Raw genomic sequence first — 15787 nt, forward strand, 5'->3', positions numbered from 1 at the left:
TCTTTGTACCCCAACACTCAGTGCACAACAAGTTCTCAGCAAATGTTTCCTTCCTGCATGACTCATGGAGGACCTCAAGAGTAAAGCTCAGGCCTGACGCAGTAGCCTAGTGGCTGAAGTCCTCGCCTTGCATGAGCCAGGATCCCATATGGGCACTGGTTCTAATTCCAGTGGCCCCACTTCCCATCCAGCTCCCTGAGAGTGACCTGGGAAAAGAGAGGATGGCCCAAAGCTTTGGGACCTTGCACTCATGTGGGAGACCCAGAGGAGGCTCCTGGCTCCTGGCTTCCACTGGCGCAGCTCCAGCCATTGCAGCCACTTGGGAAGTGAATCATCAAACAGAGAATCTCTCTCTCCGTGTTTCCTCCTCTCTGTATATCCAACTTTCTAATAAAAATAAAAGCTTTTAAAAAAAAAGAGTAAAGCTCAACAATACATGATAATTTGTAGCAATATGTACATAACCTTTCACTAGATAACAATGAGCTCTGGGGCAAGCAGCTGCTGGCTGCCCAGCCAGGGCACTACAGGACACAATGCCACATAGTTCATGTGCTCCACAGCTCTACTGCTAACTTGTTTCAGTGAATTCAACCTAACCAGTGTTTACTGGATCTAGCCACTTGAGGAGTACAGTGTAGACAAGAGCTATTTAATGGCAATGCCTCCCACACACCACTCAAATACTTTCACTTCTCTCCATTCTTGTTGCTGTCACTCAAGTTCAGGCCACCATCATCTCTCTATACAAGTGCTCTGCTCCAATCAGTTTCACAACTTTGTGCATTTGAAAGGCAGAGTTACAGAGAAGTGGAAAGGAGAGCAAAGGAGAGATAAGATGAAAGGAATCTTCTGTTTACAGGTTCACTTCCCAAAGGCCACAGTGCCAGGGTTGGGCTGAACCAAAGCCAGGAGACAAGAGCTTCACCAGTGTCTCCCACATAGACAGCAGGGGCCCGACATGCCGGCCCATCTTCTGCTACTTTTCCAGGCTTATTAACAGGGACCTGGATTAGAAGAGCTGCAGCCAGGTCTTGAATTAGTATTCATACAGGACTAGCAGCCCTGAAGGCAACAACTCAATCAGTTACAACATAGTGCCAGCCTCACTACTTGGTTACTCGCTTTTAATTAATTAACTAGTCAATTTTTACTTATATGACACAGGAAAACAGAAATTTCATCTAGGGGTTCACTCCCCCAAATGCCTGCGATGGCCAAGGACTGGATTGGGATCAGAGTTAGGAGCTGGTAACACAATCCAATCTCCTACAGGAGTGACAAGAACCTAAATACTTGAGCCATCACTGAGTCTGCGCTGTTGCAAGCTGGAATCAGGAGCTATGATACGGTGTGTGGGTATCTTAACAACCGGGCTAAAAGCCTGCTTCCTCACTACTTTTCTTTTAAAAAAATTTACTTATTTGAAAGGCAGAACATCAGACAAGAAGAGAGAGAGAGAAGCAGGCAGAGATCTCTTTCACCCACTGGTTTACTTCCCCAGTGGTCACAACAGCTGGGGCTGGGTCAAGCCAAAGCCAGGAATGGGGAACTCCATCTGGGTTTCCCATGTGGGTGCACAGAATCAAGTGCTTGGGTCATCCTCTGCTGCCTCCCAGGCATATCAGCAAGAAACTAGATCAGAAGCAGGGAACCTAGGCACTCACAGAGGAGTTGGGATTGAACTGCCACTCCTAGTGGCAGCTTAACCGACTGTACCGCAATAATCACCCTCAAGTTTTTTTTTTTTTCCACCTTCAGTTTGTTTGGAAAAATGCCATTGGATGGGCCCAGCGGCGTGACCTAGCGGCTTAAGCCTTCGCCTTGATCGCACCCGGATCCCATATGGGCGCTGGTTCTAATCCCGGCAGCTCCGCTTCCCATCCAGCTCTCTGCTTGTGGCCTGGGAAGGCAGTTGAGGACGGCCCAAAGCCTTGGGACCCTGCACCCACGTGGGAGACTAGATCTAGCCTCTAGAAGAGGCTCTTGGTTCCCGGCTTCGGATCGGTGCAGCACCGGCCATTGCGGCTCACTTGGGGAGTGAATCATCCGACGGAAGATGTTTCTCTCTGTCTCTCCTCCTCTCTGTATATCTGACTTTGTAATAAAAATGAATAAATCTTTAAAAAAAAAAAAAAGGAAAATGCCATTGGAACAAACTTAAAAATTTGGTTTAGATTACATTTCTCTCCAAAATCTTTGAAAGCCTTTTCTCTGCCCTTAGGATATGTCTAATCCATTCAGATAACTCTTCCAGCCATCCATCTGGACACTCACTCCCTAACCATCTTTCACAATACTGTTGATATCTAAGGAATTACAGATTGCTGTAAAAGAACACAATATTATCAAAAAATACAGTATTGCAATTAGTATAGTGTTAAAAATGAATGAAATAATTCAGATGTACTTTCTGTGACAAAAGATTTTCAACAATCATGGATGAAATTAACAGCAGACTGGACAGCAATAAAACACACAGAGAAAAAAAATTAACCAAAATTAACAAAACTTCAGCAAAAAATGGAAAAACATGCCATAACTACATATGTAATTACAGAGACCTCAGTGGAAGAAAGGCAGAGAAAAACTGGAAGAAATAATGGCTAAAAAGTATCCAAATTTTTTAATTTTTTTTAAAGATTTATTTTATTTTTATTGGAAAGGCAGATATACTGAGAGGAGAGACAGAGAGGAAGATCTTCTGTCCGATGATTCACTCCCCAAGAGGCCGCAACGGCTGGAGCTGAGCCAATCTGAAGCCAGGAGCCTCCTCTGGGTCTTCCACGCGGGTGCAGGGTCCCAAAGCTTTGGGGCCATCCTCGACTGCTTTCCCAGGCCACAGGCAGAGAGCTGGATGGGAAGCAGGGCTGCCGGGATTAGAACCAGCGCCCATATGGGATCCCGGGCGTGCAAGGCAAGGACCTTAACCACTACACCATCGCGCCAGGCCCAAATGTATCCAAATTTGATTAAACATTATTAGCCCATATATCCCGGAAACAACAAATCAAAAAACAGCAATCATGAAAACACAAACAAGCAAACACAAAAATCCCAAATCCAAACACAGCATAACCAAATTGTTTAAGATCAGTGGTAAAAAGAAATTCTTAAAAGCAGTTGGAGGAAAAAAAAACCTTTCTATGCAGAGAAAACGGAAAAACTGCCAGACTGCAAACCAGAAGACCAGGAACATCAATTTTAGAGTAAAGAAAGGTGAGAAAACAACCAACCCAGAAATCTATAGCCAATAAATGTTTCTTTCCAAAGAAAAACAAAATAAGGACTTTTTTCAATAATACAAAAATGTAAAGAATTCATCACCACAGGTTCACATTAGTAGAAATGTTAAATTTCTTTAAGCAACTGGCAAATGATATTAGATTAAAATGTGATTTTCAAAGGAAAAAGCCAAAAATACTAAGTATGCAACTACATATGTGAGCCTTTCTCCCCTCCCCTCTTTTTAAAATTGCTTTAAGATATTTGGGGGAAAAAAGATATTTGAGGGTTCTGTGTTGTGGCGCCATAGATCAAGCCACTTTGTACAACACTGCCATCCCATATGGATGGTGGTTCAAGTCCTGGCTGCTCCATTTCCCATCAAGCTCCCAGCCAGCATGCCTGGAAAAGCAGTGGAAGATGCCAGAAATGCTCAGACAGCTGCACCCACATGACAGACTGGCTTCATACGGTCCAGCCATGGCCAGTGTTGTCCTTTGAGGTGAAAGTGCTCCCTCTCTGTAACTGTATTTCAAGCAAAAAAAAAACAAAAACCTAAATCTTTAAAAAAAAAAAAAAAACACGTGACTATTTAAAGCAGAACTAGTAACATTCAGATACAAAATTAAAACTCAAAACAGTGTTAGGTGGGAGACCCAGAGTGGATCCTGGCTCCTGGCTTCATTCAGCTCCGTTGCAGCCACTTGGGGAGTGAATCATCAGATGAAGATCTTTGTCTCTCCTCCTCTTTGTATACCTGACTTTCTAATAAAAAAAAAATAAATCTCTCTCTCTCTCTCTCTCTCTCTATATATATATATATAAAGCAGAAGCTGGCAGACTGGATAAAAGCAAAAACAAAACTCACCTAAACACTATCTACAAAATCTGCTCTAAAGACATATATAGGTTAAACTGAAAAGTAGAAAATAAAATTCATCATGCTAACACTTATCAAGACAGCTGACAATGCTATCTAGACTTTTCTGTGACAAACAGAAAAGGAGACAGAAATCTTCCATATGCTGGTCCATTCAGGCCTGAACCCAGAGCCCAAGCACTGGGGCTATCTTCCACTGCTTTCCCAGGTGCACTGGCAGGGAGCTGGATGGCAAGTGGAGCAGCTGAGGCTCAAATCAGGACCCGTAAGGGATGCCAGCCTCACAAGCGGCACTTAAACCACTCCCTATCCCACCACAGTTCTAAACACCTCTACACCCAAAAAGTCTCAGTCCATGGAAACAAAGAAACAGAAAGGCCCCTTGCAGGGTTAAAAATGCAGAATCTGCACTCCTGAACCCATACTGCACATCATCAAAACAGGGAATAGCAATTTCATTCTGTCACAAATAGCATGCAAAGTGTACTCACAAATGTAGAACCCTCCCCGCTCCCCGCAGAAGGGTCAAAGGTAGCAGTATGTTAAACAGCTTATCAAAACATTTATGCCTTCAGTGCCAAAGCTGATTGAAGTGATTAAAGCTGACTCACCTTTCATATTGCCTATCTCGTGGTAATGAAGCACCCCAATGTTGAAAGTCCATGATCAACAGAAGTAGCAGGAGACAGGATACGAAGGAGAATCCTAGCAATGCCACGCGCTGGCGCAGAAAGGGGCTCACTGTGGGCACCGTGAAGTACCAGGAGGCTGGGCAGAGGTAGGAAAAACTGATCCTGCAAGGAGACACATCGGGAAGTCTGAAGACGTCTCTACGGCAGGGCTTCCAGCCAGATGGAAGACCTCCTCACAAAGTCAAAAACTCACGTCAACACAAGTCTAAGTGTACTTTCAGTCTGGAATTTCAGAAAAGGATCTAAACTGCTCATGATGCTTCATCTACTATTGAAATCAGAAAAGCTTAATCTGCCTTTTTTTCCCCCCAAGCTGCACTTTTGAGTGTAATTCAAAGAATTCATCTCATGTTAATGAAAACAACACATCTCCCAAGGCAACCTGGTACCACTGGAGAATGCAGTGGAACTACCATGAAAAATGCTACCAAGAAACAATTATTTCATACGTGTGTGTGTGTGTGTGTGTGTTTTAATCAGCTGAAAGGCTATGTTGTGAAAGCAAAGCTTTTGCCCTGACCCCACTATCTCTCCCAGAGGTGACCACTGGTTTCTATGTATTTTTCCAGGGATATCCTACAGCTGTTCAAACACAAACATAAATGTTTTATATAGTTCTGGATCTCTGTGTGTCTTCATCTGCTTGGTGTTACACCACAGATCAGTGTATCATATCTGTGGTTCTGCTTCCCCTGCCCGTCCACCCAACCTTGGCTACTTGGCAATAGTCCCACGCTGCTACAGGTAAACCCAGGCTAACTTTTTTGAAAAAGCTTCAGAGAATTATAATCTATGAACAGCTGCAGTAACTGTCAAGCTCCCTTTCTACACGGATTTAAAACCACTTCATTACAAAAAGGAGGAAACGAACATAAAACCTTTTTGGTTTAACCTTCTTAAGGAGGAACCTAGCTTCATTCAATTTGAAACAATTTGATGCATTTACAAAACAGGTGCTTGCGCACTCATTCACCCCCACCCCCACCCCGGGGTCTTGGCTCGTCTGTGAATCCACTTGGTATGGATGTAAAGTCCAAGAGCAACCCCAGAACAAATCTCACTTGTCACAGCCTCCGAGGCGCCCCCCACCCCATCTGCCCGCCTGCCACCCTGCACTGTGCCCCCGGCCAGAGACAGTGTGCATGCAACCTTACCTAGCCATGGGTTCCCTTGAGTGGTCTCAATGCGTGTCACCTCCTTTTCCTTTTGCCCTGAGAAGGGGGCTTCGTTGTCCCAGGCATCTCCCAAGCCTGCAGCCTGGGAAGAGTTGGTTGCGCATCAGTCTCACCTCCACCAAAGCCCACGAGACTAGCCCTCCCAGAAAAATCCCACGGCTGCCACGCGCCACTCGGGCTCCCGCTCCGAACCCACTCGCTCTTGCTCCTCGGGCCCAGCGGACAGTACCCGCGCATCCTAAGGGCCCAGCGCTCTCGTGGTCAGCTCTGTCCTCGAGGGACCGGCCGTTCTTCAGGATGGCACGGGGACGAGGGGCAGCAGACCTGCTCCCTCTTCCCGATCCCCCTGGTCCCGCAACTCTCCCGCGACGATACTCACGGGATCCAGCGGCTCGCCGGCTCAGGGTGCTCCGCTCGATTCCAGGCAGAGAATCTCTCCGCCGCCTACAGCCCAGCCGGAAGGAGGGCCCAAGCCGGCGGCGCCGCCACGTCCCCAAGGAAACCGCACCGAGCCAATGACTGACAGGGGATCCGCGAAGGAAGCCCGCCCCCCACGCAGCGGCGCCGCGGGCGAACCAGCTCCGCCGGCAGCACGTCCGTCCGCCACGGTGACCAATCCCCAAGAGCGCTCGGCCTCTAATGCCCGCCCTGGGATTTCGGGCCGCGCCCAATCGGAAAGCCGTCGTGCCGAGGCCCTGCCCTGAGGGGGCCGGCGGTGGCCGTTCGGCTGAGGCTGACCCCGAGGCTCGGCGCCCTCTGCTCTGCGACTGACGAGGACTGAGCGGGCTGCTTTCTCGGCGGCCACTGCGAGAATGTTCGCCACAGACGTGCACTCCTTGTCCTCAACCTCTTGGGGGGGTTCTTGGCCACCAGCCCTCCCCTCAGAATAGCAGTTCTTCTAGCTCAAACTTTCCGCCCCAGCATATCTTGCCCATGAGAGAAAAAAATAAATAAATAAGCCAGAAATCAGGACGCCTACATCAGTCAGCGTCCCACGAATGCCCGTTGGGTGCCACGCGTCAGTGCCGCCGCCCTCCTGGACCTTCAGTCACACGCACAGAGGCTGCGGCTGCTTCACTTTGCTTGCCGACAGCAACCGCTCTAGTTGTTTCCAGGAGGGAGCCCCCTGGACACCGTCAAGTCCAAGTTCTCCAGCGTGGCTCACCCACCTCATCCACGAGCCGCCCCCCGCCCCACCCCCGTCGCCTCTGCCGCTCCTCGCCTCCCTTCGGCGCGCCAGCCACGCACCTCTGCCACCCCGCGTGCCTTCAGGAACCTTCCCACCTCTTGGCCAAACTAACCCTTACCCACCCCTTGACGGTCGTGTTGCTCCAAAAGCCGTACTTAACTCACACTTCCTTTGTACTAAAGTGTGCCTTTGGTTTCGCTCGCTGCCTTGAATCGTAATATTAGTCTGTCCTACTAGGCAAAATATTCTTCATGGCGTTAACACACATTCTGCTTCCACACATTTCAAATGCTGGCAAGTAAAATGCAACTAATAGAAGATGAATACCTGAGTGTGTGGCTGTGAAGGGGAAATGAAGACCACCCCAATGAGAACAGAGTGGTTAATTCATTCAGAGCTGGCTATCAACAAGAGTCGGTCACTATCACTTGCATTGGGCAGAGACCCAAAGGCTCTTGGGAGAGTAGAAAAGTTTGGTTTTGACAATCAGTTTATTCTCAGACTTGAAAGTGTTAACTTGTGGAAGCTGGGGGCCAGTGACCCCGCCAACCAGAAGCAGTTAACTTAGCTACAGGTTTAGTGGAGCAGATGGCTGCCTGCAAGCGTCCTAAGCAGAGGGGAAGAAGAAGGCTGGAGGAAAACAGTCATTGCTCACCATCCTCATGCTGGATGATCAATGCAAAAATTGTGGGTCTGAGTTCTGATTGCCCTAGAAGATCTGGCCGTTGCCGGATATTCAGTTGCTCATGTCTTCTGTTATTTTTCCCCTTTACAGCTCTCCCGACCTGTTTGAGCTTCCTAACTTCCCTTTCTGCTTTAATTCTGAGTTATTAAGGCTAGTTTCCCTCCCCCTCCCATTCCCATTCTATTTAATTCTTAATGTTTTATCTGGGTATCTAGAACCCACATGGAGTAGATTAGTTGCACAGAGTTGGGATTAACCACAAAAATTTTTTTTAAAGATTTATTTTTATTATTTTTTCATTGGAAAGGCGGATATACAGAGAGGAGAGACAGAGAGGAAGATCTTCCGCCCAATGATTCACTCCCCAAGTGAGCGCAACGGGCTGATACTATGTCGGTCCGAAGCCAGGAGCCTCTTCCGGGTCTCCCACGCGGGTGCAGGTTCCCAAAGCTTTGGGCCGTCCTCGACTGCTTTCCCAGGCCACAGGCAGGGAGCTGGAAGGGAAGCGGGGCTGCCGGGATTAGAACCGGCGCCCATATGGGATCCCGGGCGTGCTAGGCGAGGACCCTTAACCACTTGCGCCACGGCGCCGGGCCCTAACCACAAAATTTTAAAACAGATTTTTGGGGACCTGGCACAATGGCTCAGGGGGCTAAATCCTTCGTTTGGAAGTACTGGGATCCCAAATGGGCACCAGTTCATGTCCTGGCTTCTCCACTTCCCATCCAGCTCCCTGCTTGTAGCCTGGGAAAGTAGTAGAAGATGGCCTAAAGCCTTGGGAACCTGCACCTGGGTGGGAAATCTGGAAGAAGCTCCTGGCTCTTGACTTTGGATCAATTCAGATTTGGCCATTGCAGCCACTTCAGAAGTGAACCATCAGAGGGTCCTTCTGTCTCTCCAACTCTGAATAAATCTGATCTGCCTTTCCAATAAAATAAATCTTTAAAAAAAAAAAAAGCATAAGAGATTTAAAAATTGGGGCCCAGAATGGTGGCCTAGTGGCTAAAGTCCTCGCCTTGAAGGCACCAGGATCCCATATGGGCGCTGGCTCTAATCCAAGCAGCTCCACTTTCCATCCACCTCCCTGCTTGTGGCCTGGGAAAGTAGTCCAGGATGGCCCAAATCCTTGGGACCCTGCACCCGCGTGGGAGACCTGGAGGAGGTTCCTGGCTCCTGGCTCCAGATTGGCACAGCACTGGCCGTTGCGCTCACTTGGGGAGTGAACCATCGAATGAAAGATCTTCCTCTCTGTCTCTCCTCCTCTCTGTATATCTGACTTTGCAATAAAAAAAAATAAATTTCAAATGGAGAAATTTAAAAATTATTATTTAAGAGCTCAATTCAAGGGGAGAATCCCAGTCTATACGAAATTGTACCACAAAATTCAAAACAAAAATATAACAATGACAACAAAAAACCTCAATTCAGAACCTAGATGTAAAGAACAAATGTTTTAGGATTTTTTTTTAAATTCTGAAAGTTGCTTTACATGAATTCATATAAGTTTAACTTATATGTGTTTCAAACTGCAGTACACAAAATAGATCCTTTTGAGTAGAAATAGAATTCTTGTTTTATTAACAATGCTAATTCATACAGTTTTTGAATATTAGCTTACAATTCAGTGGTGCATTGAAACAGGCTATAATTTACATTCGGGAGATGTAAATGTGATCTTTGTCACAAAACCAAAATGTAACCTACATTTTAATCCCAACACTTTCTCATTACTTTTCTTTGTAAGACTTTAACAGTCTGGCTTGGACAATACTTCTTGGAATAACTCCATATGCCCACAGGCATTTGTTAAGCATGATTTTTTACAAAACCTGCAGTGTTTATCTGATTAACAGTTCACAGGGCTGAGCTGTGAGGTTTCCAGTCAGCAACCCAAATTCAAAAGGGTTGAGACCATGTCTGCAATTCATTTGATGCAACTCAACATGTTGAAACAAATGATAGAAACCCATATTTCAAAACAGGTTTTAACTGCTCTTCAAAAGCTGTCTGCAACTGCACTTCCAACCTTGATACCTAACCATGATCAAAATCGGCCAAACCAATGCCATTCTAGGTGTCTGTCTGCTTCACTGCATTGCTGCTTTTCCATTCACCTTCCTTCAACTTGTGTTCTACCCTAACCCCTAAGGTCGTTTGCACTTTGCCTCCAAGTTTACTCATCTGTCTTTATGCACCTCTTTGTCCCAAACCAGCTTTATTATCTCTCCACTCATCCACCCTCACCTCCTCCTTCCTTTCCTCCAGCTTTGACAAATACTCTGTGATCCATCCAAGCATAAACTTGACTGGAAGTCCTTCTTGAATGTCCTTATTCTATTTTCCTTCTACATTTCCATCCAGCTTGCCTCTAGGAATTCTAAATTCAAGTGCCTGAACTCCTCACCCAAATATTTTTTACAGTCTTCTAACAAAGGATCCTGCTTTTCAGGCTAAAGCTCCTCCTGGGTGTCCATTCTATTCCCATATTGCTCTGAAATCTAATCATGCCACTTCCTGGTTTAAAATTCCTGCATTGGTTTCATATCGCCATGGGATATAATCCAAATTCCACAGCATGGTGTGGCAGACTTGGCTGACTGCCTACCAAGAAGTCAATACTCTCCCACTCTGTTAACCTGTTGAGTAACCACACTCCTGGATTTGGCTTTGTGTTTGAAGAGTGCAAGCCTTCCAAGCCAAGTTCCAAGGAGTAAATTGTGATTTGTGCAAACCAATGCAGAAGGTCCATACCTTTATCAAACATTAGTGAAAACATGAGCATATTTTACCCAATGATACTGATGAAAAGCCAGTTGTTCATCAAGGAGGAATGGGAGACATTGCTAGGAAAGATAGATTCCTCTTTTAAAAAAAAGAGGTAGATGGGGTTTTTCAAAAGCTTTGTGGAAAATGTAGATTACCTTTTCCTTTCATTTTCCATAAAGTTTCTTAAGTGCCAATACAAGTTTACATAATGAGAAAGGAAAAAAAAGGCCCCCTTTCTTACCTTCAGATTAATGTTAAGAACGTACTATCTTGGACCAGCTGTTGTAGTCCAACCAGGGAAGCCACAGCATGGACACTCATGTCCCTCATTGGAGTGACTGTGACTGAGTCCTATCACTGCTTCTGATCTTGCACCCTGGGAGACAGCATATGACAGCAGTAGGGCAAGAACTTTGGTCCCGGCCATCCATGTGAGAGACCCAGACACAGTTCCTGGCTGCTGACTTCAGCCTGGCCCAGCCTTTGTTGTTGTGGACAAAAAAGCAGAAGATGGCTCAAGTGTTTGGACCCCTGCCAGCCATACACCCACATAGGAGATCCAGGCAAAGCTCCTGGCTTCAGCCTGACCCAGTGATGCTCATTGTAACCAACAAATGGAATGAACCAACAAATGGAAGCTTCTCTGCTTCAAATAAATATATAAAATAAAAGTATAACTAAAAAAACAAAAATAGGGACTAATGGTGTGGCAGACCAGGGTTAAGTCACTAACTACAATGTCAGTATCCCACATGAGTTTTGGCAGCTCCAATTTCAATCCAGCTGCCTGCTAATGTGCCTTGAAAGGAAATAGAAGATGACCTAAGTGGTTGATTCTTTTTTAAAAAGTAAGTAAATAAAATGAAAAAAAAAAGAGGAATATGATGCTTTGAGCTACTGCAGGCATTTTGCAAATATGAGGAGACAAGACTGGGAGTAACAAAACAAAAATGCTACACAGAAAAAACCTGCTCCTTGATAATTCGATGGCTAAATTAATAAACACTGGAGCAGTCCTGCCTGGAAATGTATTATTTAAGACACAAAATTCCTGACTTGCAGCTGGTGTTGTGTTGTGGGTAAAGCTGCCACCAAGCATGCTAGTTTTCCACAGGGACATCAGTTAGAATCAAGCTGCTCCACTTCTGATCCAACTCCCTGCTAATGGCCCAGAAAAGCAAAAGAAAATGACCCAAGGACTTGGGTCCCTGCCACCCATGTGAGAGACTTGGGTGAAGCTCCTGATTCCTAGCTTCACCCTAGCCCACTGCAGCCATCTGGGAAATGAACCAGAGGATGAAAGAGTTGTGTGTGTGTGTGTGTGTGTGTGTGTGTGTGTGTGTGTGTGTGTGTCCCTCCTATATAATTCTGACTTTCAAATAATTTTTTACAAGGAGCTCCTGACTATTTTAATTTCTAATCATCTAATCAGGACTTTCTGTTATCTGCACTCTCCTAACACACATGGCTACATGCCCGATAACATCCAGGTTGCAACATCACCCAACCTCTCCAACAAGTTCTGGGTCCCAGAATGCTCACATATTTAAAGTTCTCAGTATTGATTATATCTCAGTATTGATTTCTCATCTCTGAGCCTCTGTTTTTTTTTTTTTTAATTACTTACTTTACCTGAAAATCAGAGTTACAGAAAGAGAGTTCTTCCATCTGCTGGTTCACCCCTCAAATGGCTGCAACAGCCAGAGCAGGGCCTGTCCAAAGCTGAAAGCCAGGAGATTCTTCCATGTTTCCCCTGTAGATGTAAGGGCCCACTCACCTGGATCATCTTCCACTGCTTTCCCAGGCCACTAGCAGAGAGCTGGAGCCTAGTTCAGCATGACCTGTGCTCCAGCCTGATTTCTGTTCTTCCTTGTGAGTTAAGGTTCACTTGGCCCTGCCCAGTCTGCCCTCTTCCAGTTGCAGCTTGGCCCACCCCACATCCTATTTTAGGATGCACATTCGGGTACTGCTGCCTTGACCTGCCCAGACTGTTGTCGGTTCCTTTACCCATAAGTGATGGCAGGTTCCTTGGTCACACCTAGCTGAGCCAATCACCACCCCAACTTGTGAACTAACCAGCGGGATTTGTATTTCCATAGGGCTGAGCCCATACTTCGTCTACAGAATCTGGTTCTCTTGTGTGCTGGTTAGTGTCTTGACCCTGCCAAGCATGACCCATCTCCTGTTCTACCACTCAGTCAGGTACTGGTACCTAACACTGCCAGACAGGCCCCCATCCATAGCTTTCATGTGGACTGGTGTGTGGCAGTCAGTGATGCTCTACATTAGCAGCCCATCTCAGGATTTCCACGTGGGCTGGTGAATCAGTCTGGCACAAATAGATCTTATGGACTCTCCCCCTCCAAACCACCAGGTCTCAGTCCCCACGCTTGCCAGAAAGTTCCGTGACCCCATTGCTGAGAATCACCCAGAATTCATCCCTCACCTACACTCACACTGGCCTTACCCATGGGTGTCCCTAGGCAGCAATTACATATCCTAAAAACCCCAGAGCTTGCCACTGGGCAGCCAACAGGCAGGGCCTCGTGCCCAATAGGCACATTGGAAAGCCTAGGACTCAGTCACTGCCTGGCTGCTCTACTTTCAATCCAGCTCTCTGCTTGTGGCCTAGAAAAGCAGTAGAGGATGGCTCAAGTCCTTGGAACCCTGCACCTGTGTGGGAGACCTAGAAGAGGCTTCTGGTTCTTGGCTTTGAATCAGCTAAGCTCTGCCATTGCAGCCATTTGGAAAGTGAACCAGAGGATGAAAGATCTTTGTCGCTCCTTCTCTCTGTAGATTTTCCTTTCTAATGAAAATAAAATCTTTCACAAAAAGCTAGTACCAGTTTGAGTAAACCTGTTACATGTTGGCCTGATAGAAAGGTGAAAATATCTCAATGGGGGCCCTGCAGCGTGGCCTAGTGGCTAAAGTCCTCGCCTTGAACACTCCGGGATCCCATATGGGTGCCAGTTCTAATCCCGGCAGTTCCACTTCCTATCCAGCTCCCTGCTTGTGGCCTTGGAAAGCAGTCGAGGACAGCCCAAACCTTTGGGACCCTGCACCCGTGTGGGAGACCCAGAAGAAGTTCCTGGATCCTGGCTTCAGATCTGCATAGCATCGGCCGTTGTGGTCACTTGGGGAGTGAATCATCGGACGGAAGATCTTCCTCTCTGTCTCTCCTCCTCCTCTCTGTATATCTGACTTTGTAATATAAATAAATAAATCTTAAAAAAAAAAAAGAAAATTTCTCAATGGATATGACTAGTTAAAGAAGGTGGAGACTCACCTTGGCTTAGCTTAGATGCTAGATTTTTAGACAAAGACAGCTTAAATTACTCTGCAAAATAAAGTGCTGAAATTTTTGATCAGCATTGTGGGCAGTGGATTTAGCCAGTGCCTGTAATGTTAGTATCCCAGATCAGAGCACCAGTTTGAGATCTGGCTGCCTCATTTCCAATCCAGCTCCCTGCAAATGCTCCTGAGAAAGCAGTAGCTGATGGCATACGTGACAGCACCCCTTCCACCATGTGAAAAACCTAAATGTAATTCCAAGCTCCTGGCTTTGGTCTGGTCCAGCCTTGACCTTTGTGGCCATTTGCTAAGAGATGGGCAAATAGAAGATCTCTTTCTTCTATGTTTCTTTCTTTTTCTCTCTCCTTCTCTCTCTGTAACTCTGCCTTTTAAATAAATAAATATTTTTTAAAAATAAAACAGGGATTTTGAACATTTTTTTTTTTTGTGACTGTGTTCTGGAAGCTACAGTGAAGAAAGAACAAAAGATGAAAGAAAAGGGAAGCGGCCCAGGCAAGGTGGCAAATGAACAGTCTATGAGAGACTCCCTACATTATGCAAAGAGCTTATCATTGCTGCATAACAAATAGCCCTCAAATTAGTGGCTTAAAGAACAAGGAGTGTTACTATCTCACAGTTCCTGTGGGTGATTTGGAGCAGCTTGGCTAAGGGTTTCTCATAAGCTTGTAATCAAGACATCGGCTGGATGTGTAGCCCTCTGACATCTTAGCTGTTACCACAGGCTAGCTTCCAAGATGGAATGGTTGCATGCTTGGCCAAGTGGGTGCTAGCTGTAGGTGGAACGGCTCTTCCAGGCCTGCTTGCATGTCTCCATGACAAGGCAGCTGCTTCTCCCACAGTGATCCCACAAAGGGAAGCAGCCAAGTGGAAGTTTGTTTTTTTACGATCTAGGCTCTGAGGTCTTAGTTCTGACATGTATTATTTGTGGAAAGTGAGCCACTAACTCCTAATGCAGGTTCAAGAAGAAGGAATTAGGCTGCACCTCGAGAAGTTGGGAGAACCATCAGACAATTTGCAGATATATTTTAAAAACACCATCATCTGGGAGGAAGGTGGGATGGTGACACTGACATGAGATTCCAGTTTTGAGTTTTGTGCCACCTTGTAATCCTCTCCATGATCTCCAACCTTTAATCCATGTCTGATAACAGCACAGTGGTTGCTGAGGTACTTAAAGTATGGAAGGGCTAGCAACGTAGAAAAAGAAAGGCATTTTCAGGAAGATGATTGAGAATTTCATAGATATCGGAAATGAATGCTGTGGTTCATAAGGAGAAGTGAAAGACTTTTCCTTGAAGAGAGCATAGCACAGAGAATGGGGAGGGGGAGTCAGTGTGGCAAGCTTTGTTTCCCTCGTGCTTGGGACAAAGGGACAGTAACAAACATGGACTTCTCTTGATTTCCACCCCATCTCACTTGCATGTGGACACCTTCCTTACGTGTGGTTCTCGTCGCTTGTGGATTCTCATTCCTCCTCTAGTTCTTAAAGCGGGACGTGCCAACTGGGCCCAAGGAAATGGACAAAATATCATTTCACCACAGCTATTGTCTCAGGAGTGGGCACACAGCCCAATTCCAGCTAGAGATGTGTTTGCTAGGCAGACATAAAAACAATATTTGTCTATTTTAGTTAGCTTATGAGGCAAAATTTCTCTCTGTTTCTCCTCCTCTTCATCTTATTAACACCAATTATCAATTTTTTAAACATTTATTAATTTTTATTTCAAGGCAGATTTTACAGAGAGAAAAGGAGAGACAGAAAGAGAGATCTTTAGCCACTGGTTTGCTCCCCAAATGGCTGCAACAGCTGGAACTGAACGAGCCTGAAGCCAGCAACCTAGAGCTTTTGCCTGGGTCTCCCAG

At 46.0% G+C, this 15787-nt stretch overlaps 1 protein-coding gene across 3 annotated transcripts in view; it reads right to left on the reverse strand.

Annotated features, from left to right (window-relative positions):
- The window catches only part of ENTPD7 (ectonucleoside triphosphate diphosphohydrolase 7), a 45390-nt gene extending 38365 nt beyond the window's left edge, over positions 1–7025 (reverse strand). Inside the window, exons 1-3 of one of the 3 annotated variants that reach the window (XM_040992321.1) lie at positions 6952–7025; positions 5952–6054; positions 4717–4899 (exon numbers count right to left, since the gene is read on the reverse strand). In XM_040992321.1, coding sequence (XP_040848255.1) covers positions 4717–4899; positions 5952–5959 — 191 coding nt within the window. In that variant the 5' untranslated portion in view covers positions 5960–6054; positions 6952–7025. Of the gene's footprint in view, positions 1–4716; positions 4900–5951; positions 6055–6351; positions 6494–6951 lie in introns of those variants that run through there. The other 2 variants (XM_040992320.1, XM_040992322.1) reach the window with 2 other exon arrangements.
- Between the last annotated feature and the right edge of the window lie 8762 nt (positions 7026–15787).

Source organism: Ochotona curzoniae, unplaced genomic scaffold, assembly GCF_017591425.1.
Source record: "Ochotona curzoniae isolate NIBS_2020 unplaced genomic scaffold, NIBS_Ocur_1.0 contig_66, whole genome shotgun sequence".
NCBI classification, from domain to species: domain Eukaryota; kingdom Metazoa; phylum Chordata; class Mammalia; order Lagomorpha; family Ochotonidae; genus Ochotona; species Ochotona curzoniae.